This window comes from Nematolebias whitei, unplaced genomic scaffold, assembly GCF_014905685.2.
Source record: "Nematolebias whitei isolate Nwh7 unplaced genomic scaffold, NemWhi1 Nwh_scaf_326, whole genome shotgun sequence".
NCBI classification, from domain to species: Eukaryota; Metazoa; Chordata; class Actinopteri; order Cyprinodontiformes; family Rivulidae; genus Nematolebias; species Nematolebias whitei.
Window position 1 is genome coordinate 6,414 of NW_023618871.1, and position 6,166 is coordinate 12,579.

At 46.1% G+C, this 6,166-nt stretch overlaps 1 protein-coding gene across 1 annotated transcript; it reads left to right on the forward strand.

Moving 5' to 3' along the window:
* The first annotated feature begins 865 nt into the window (after positions 1–865).
* On the forward strand, positions 866–1,397 carry LOC119429287 (GATA-binding factor 1-B-like). The gene is made up of 3 exons (XM_037696944.1): positions 866–994; positions 1,081–1,206; positions 1,287–1,397. Exons 1-3 carry the CDS (start codon positions 866–868, stop codon positions 1,395–1,397), a joined length of 366 nt encoding a protein of 121 aa, XP_037552872.1.
* The last annotated feature ends 4,769 nt before the right edge of the window (positions 1,398–6,166 follow it).

Sequence of the window (6,166 nt, forward strand, 5' to 3'; positions counted from 1 at the left end):
CTCCTCCTCCTCCTCCTCCTCCTGGTGACCCTCCTCCTCCTCCTCCTCCTCCTGGTGACCCTCCTCCTCCTCCTCCTGGTGACTCTCCTCCTCTCAGATGAAGTGAACCTCTCACACTGAGCACATCTCCTTCTCTGTGAGTCTTCTTTAAATTTTATTTGTTTTTTTTCTTGTTGTATCAAAGATCCTCTGTGATCAGGACGAGGTCTCACTCTGTCTCCTTCCTCTCAGACTCAGGGAAATGTCTGATTATTTGCCAGCAGCTGATTGGTCCTTGGTCTCCAGGTGTGAGACATCTCCAGGTTTCAACACAAAGGTCAGAACCTGTAGACCGCAGGAGTTCCTCTGCTCCATGATAGCTTGGAGAACGTTTTTAAACTTTATTTAGACATGAACATTTTGTTGTTTTAACTTGAAGTGAGAAAATATTGTTTTATTTTAAAACTGCTCTTTTGTTTCATTTTGTCTTTTCCAGATTGGCCCCGCCCTTTCAGACTCTTTCCTCCAACCTCGTGGCCCGTCCAGCGAAGCCTGCCCACATCCTCTGGGTCCTTGTCCCTGGTTGGAGGATTGCAGCTGTCAGTCATTCACCTCTGTCTGCAGCCCGCCTCCTCCTTCCCCTGCCTTTTATGGGCATCTGGGTCTGACTTCTCCTCCTGACTTCCGCCTGTCCTCGGGTCCTGAGTGGAGCCGTTTCCATGGCGACCCATTCACTCCTCCCTGCTCCTCAGCAGGTGATTGGATGTCACGTGACAGGTGTTCACCAGGTGAGTGACGTGTGTCAGGTCAGTGCCTACGCCTTGGACACGCCCACTGACCTCAGCATTTTGTGTGTGTGTGTGTGTGTGTAGCGCAGAGAGTGTGTATGAGCTGCGGGTCGAGCAGCGCCCCTCTGTGGAGGAGAGCCGCTGCAGGCCAACACCTGTGTTACACCTGCAGCAGGAAACAGGAAGTGGGCGGGAACGAGCCGCTGCTGAGGCCGAGGAGGAGGGCTGTGAGAGTGCGCACACACACACTACACTCCAGATAAAACCGGCTTGTTGTGTTTTTATAACGGATCAGAACTTCTTGGTGTTCCAGGTTCCGTCGGTCCGAAAAGGAACTCGATGTTCAGACTGTGAGACAGAAACCACGACTCTGTGGAGGAGAAACGCCGCGGGACAGCCGGTCTGCAACGCCTGCGGCCTCTACTACAGACTGCACCAGGTACGTCACATGGGCCGGTACCACGCTGAACCGGTACCACGCACAGTCCCAGGTTCTGATGCCGACCCTGCTGTCTGCAGGTCAGTCGGCCGCTCGACTTGAAGAAGGAAAGACTCCAAACCAGAAACCGTAAAGTGACTAACAAGAAGGGGACGAAGAGGAGGAGTGGCCAATCAGAGAGTCCAGCCTAGCCCCGCCCACCTGGCTGCACTGGGACTATTTGTTTATGATGGGCGGATGGATACGCTCTGTTTGCTTGTTTACCAACACTTAATAAACAACAACATTTCATGAGCTTCTGATGTGAATTTATATTAAATTTATCGTGAGTTTGGAATCGTGAAAATAGACTGTGACCTTTGACCTCTGAGCTGAGGCGTGCCTTACAGCTGGAGAGGTTACTTCAGGTCAAAATGAGTAAACATAAAAACGATCTGTTCAGGATGAGCTGCTGGTTACCTGACACTCATCAGAGGGGCCACCTGTACAACAATCCAGGTGTGCCATCACAACACCAAGGTGGAAAGACATCAGCAGTGACCTCAGGGAGTCGTTGTCCATCAACCTGAGAAAGATCAACGGCCATTTAAAGTCTCATTCTACAGAAAGAGGCTCACCCTGAAGGTCAGACTGTGCAGTAACCCTGCAGGCCTCAGCAGGTCAAAGGTCATGGTATCTTCTCACTAAAAAACATGGCTGCACGTTTTTTCCTTTGGTCTTCAAGACTTTTTGTTTCATTTTAGCAGGATTTGGTTGGTTGGAAGGATATTTGGTGTTTTTGGATTTAGAAGCTGAAGGTTCTGAGAACCCAGTTCTGGAGTCAGATGAGAGTCCGTCTGTCCAACAGCTGAAGCCGGGACCAAACTGGGTCCAGCAGGACCATGATCCAGAACACAGCAGGTTCCATCAGAACCTCTGGATGACAGCTGACGGATACTCTGACTGATGCAAACATCGATTTCACTGGATCAGAGGCAAAGTGACCCCCCCCCCAAGGCCCCCGGGGACTGCGGCCCCAGGCCTGCAGGTTTGTCGCTTGAAGCGATGACAGATGTGAGCTTGTTGCAGCTGGAACAGACAGTGAAGGCAGCACCCCCCCGCCCCCCACACACCCCCAGAGCCTCCTGCTGCTGGAGGCCGAGGTTGTGCAACGCAGGAGGTTCTGGTTTTCCGGACCCAGAAAAAAAAGGCTAAGAGAGGAAAAGGGAGATGACACAGGGCGGTTGGTGGTCTGAGGCTGGTCAGAGATGCTGCGCATCCTCCCTGTGTGTGTGTGTGTGTGTGTGTGTGTGTGTGTGTGTGTGTGTGTGTGTGTGTGTGTGTGTGTGTGTGTGTGTGTGTGTGTGTGTGTGTGTGGCATCCAGGCATCAACGGCAAAAACATCAGCAACCACAACGCACACACTCAGACAGTTACCGCGTGGTCACATGACCTTCACTCTGCCGCCGACGTTCAACTGTCAGAAAACTGCAGACTCTCAGGTGGAGCCTGAAGGTGGGGGCATCAGGCAGGGTCAAAGGTCAACAGGGATCTGGTACCCACAGGTCCGGCCCTCTGACCACAGACGTCTCAGAGGAAATACAGGGAGCGTGTGGAATCTGCCCACCAGAGCCACGACCCGAGGCGCGTGTGGCATGGACTGCATCACAGACGACAAGAGAAGGAGCAGGTCTGTGGAGATGACCTGCGCATCGTCCATGGACGAGCTCAACACCTCCAACAAACATCACCACGCATGTCACCAGATGTGGACTCTGTTTGGACACTGCTGCAGTGAGACGAGCGTTCAAGAAGGTAAACCCTCACAAGATCCCAGGGCCTGGTGGCATCCAAGGACGGCTGAGAGTGTGCTCTGACCAACTCTCCAAGGTGCTTACCAACATCTGGAACCTGGCTCTGGACCAGTGTCCACCATCTTCAAGACCTCCATTGTTGTCCCCATCCCAAATACCTCTGCAGCATCCTGCCTCCGGGGCCGTTCACACGGCGCCGCACCTCCTCTGCCGTGCAGCTCACACCAGGCCCCGCCCTCGCTGAAGCCAGACGTTTCTCAACCCACCTCAGAGTGGAGGTTCTCAGGTGACCTCCCACAGAGTGGTTAAAGTACATGCACACTACAGGTGTAGTTTTTGATTTGACCTTTATTTGACCTTTATTTGACCTTTACTTAACCTTTATTTAACCTTTACTTAACCTTAACTTAACCTTTACTTAACCTTAACTTAACCTTTACTTAACCTTTACTTAACCTTTACTTAACCTTAACTTAACCTTTACTTAACCTTTACTTGACCTTTACTTGACCTTTAGTTGACCTTCACTTAACCTTAACTTAACCTTTACTTAACCTTTACTTAACCTTTACTTAACCTTTACTTAACTTTTACTTAACCTTTATTTAACCTTTACTTAACCTTTACTTAACCTTTACTTAACCTTTACTTAACTTTTACTTAACCTTTATTTAACCTTTATTTAACCTTACTTAACCTTTACTTAACCTTTATTTAACCTTTACTTAACCTTTATTTAACCAGTGAGATCCCAGATCTGTTTTTCACCGGAGTCCTGGGCCTGAATCAGTCTAACATGCATGTGTTCGGTCTGTGGGAGGAAACCGGAGCACCCCAAGAAAACTCACGCAGCACGGAGAGAACATGCAGACTCCACCCAGAAAGACCCCAGGTCCAACCAGGGATTGAACCCAGGACCTTCTTGCTGTGAGGCAACAGTGCTCACCACTGATCCATCGTGCTGTACATTTCACACACGCGCAGACCAACGGTATATTTCTATCAACGACAGCAGAGACGAACATGCTGCTTTCTGTGCCACGACTGGAATATATTTTAGTTAATCTGCACCAGAGTGCAGCTGCTGTGACCACATCTGTGCTGGAAGAGCCGCCGGTCGGATCCAGTTCTGATATCGCTCACGAGCCTGTGGAGGCAGGCGTGTATTCCCCGTGTGCAACACTAAAAGTGCTAAATAATAACAGTAACAACAATAAACAGTGTTTCTGTGGAAGGTGTCATGTGGACATTATGTAATTCAAGTTATGTGATTTAAACGATGATGTGAAACATGTGGTGATATTAAAGTTGAAAATGAGGTTTAATTTTTATGTATTTATTCAACAGCACACACTGTATGTCACAACACTGGTAAGAAAACTGATCACCATGCGACCACCCACGTGCCTCCCTAAAGCCTGTTTATACCTCTAACGTACCCACATCCCAATCAATAATTAATACATACACTAAACTAATTACTAATTTATTTTAAACAATTAGAAACAAAAATACTCATTTAAATCTAACCATCAAATCTCTCTCAGGCACCCCCCCAATCATCTGACCTCCCATCACAACTTCTCGTTAACTCTGTTCCTGTGTCAAATCAGCATGAGATCCTGAACTGTCTCAACAAACACTTTGTTGCTTCTGGTTCTTTATTTGACACAGTAACTAATGGAAGATCAGCCACTTCACTTAATAACCAAACTTCTACAAATCAAATCCCTCCTACAAGTCAATCCTCAGTTAATCACAGCTTCTCTTTTTCTCCATTCTCAGTCAGTGAGGTCAATAAACTGTTAAAAGATCTTGATCCTAAAAAATCTGCAGGTCCAGATGAACTTCCACCTTATTTCTTAAGGCTGGCTGCTCATATCATCACAGTCCCTGTGACCCACATCTTCAATCTCTCCATGAGACAAAACTCCATCCAGACACTTGGAAAACAGCCTTTGTTCTTCCTTTGCTGAAGGGAGGAGACCCCACCTCACTGAACAACTATGGACCAATCTCTAAACTCTGCATTTTAGCCAAGGTTCTAGAAAAACTGATAAACTCTCAAATCAAAAATGACCTGGACTCATTTAACATCTTACCTCGACATCAATCTGGTTTCAGGAAACAACACAGCACAACCACTGCTTCACTGAAGGTTCTTAATGACGTTGTTGAAGCACTGGATGCTAAGGATTATTGTGCTACACTTTTCTTAGACCTGTCTAAAGATTCTGACACTGTGGATCAGAACATCTTGTGTCAGAAGATCTCAGAAACTGGTTTCTCAGATCACACCATTGGTTGGTTCTCTAACTATCTTTCAGATCTGAGGCAATGTGTTCAACATTCTTCCAGTTATTCAAGGATTTTTTATCGTCATACCAGCTCACATTTCACATGTTTATGGTATGAAATTCTGACTCAGGTTACAGAACAAGAAGCCTAAAAATTAACAAATAAATACAAGAGTATATTTGTAATTTATATATGTATACATTTTATACATACAGACACTTTCCAAAAAATTAGAATATCATGGAAAAGTTGTTCAACTTCCATAATTTCATTCAAAAAGTTGATCTTTAATAGTTGATAGATTCAGGGCCCACAAATTTAAACTATTTCAAGTATTTGTTTGTTTATTTTTACATAATTTGGGCTTCGACCTCATGAAACCCATGAAAACAGGATTTAAAAAAAATCATAATACTGTGAAGACATCAGTCCACACTTCTCAGTTTTTACAGAAAAAAAATAAAAATAAATTAGGATCAGAACAAATCAATCAAAATATGGTTCTTTCAAATCAATATGTCAATAATCAATACTTGGTTGTGAATCTCTTTGTCTTAATCTCTGCCTCCATGTGACATTAAGACAATCAGCCTGTGGCACTGACTGGGAGTTATGGAATTGAGACAATCAGCCTGTGGCATTGACTGGGAGTTATGGAATTGAGACAATCAGCCTGTGGCATTGACTGGGAGTTATGGAATTGAGACAATCAGCCTGTGGCATTGACTGGGAGTTATGGAAGCCCAGATTTCCTTGATGCTGTCAGATCTTCTTTGTTGTTGGGTCTGGTGCTCCTCATGTTCCTCTTGAGAAGACCCCATAGGTCTCGATGAACTCTGCATCTCCATACAGATCCTCAGCAGAAGGAA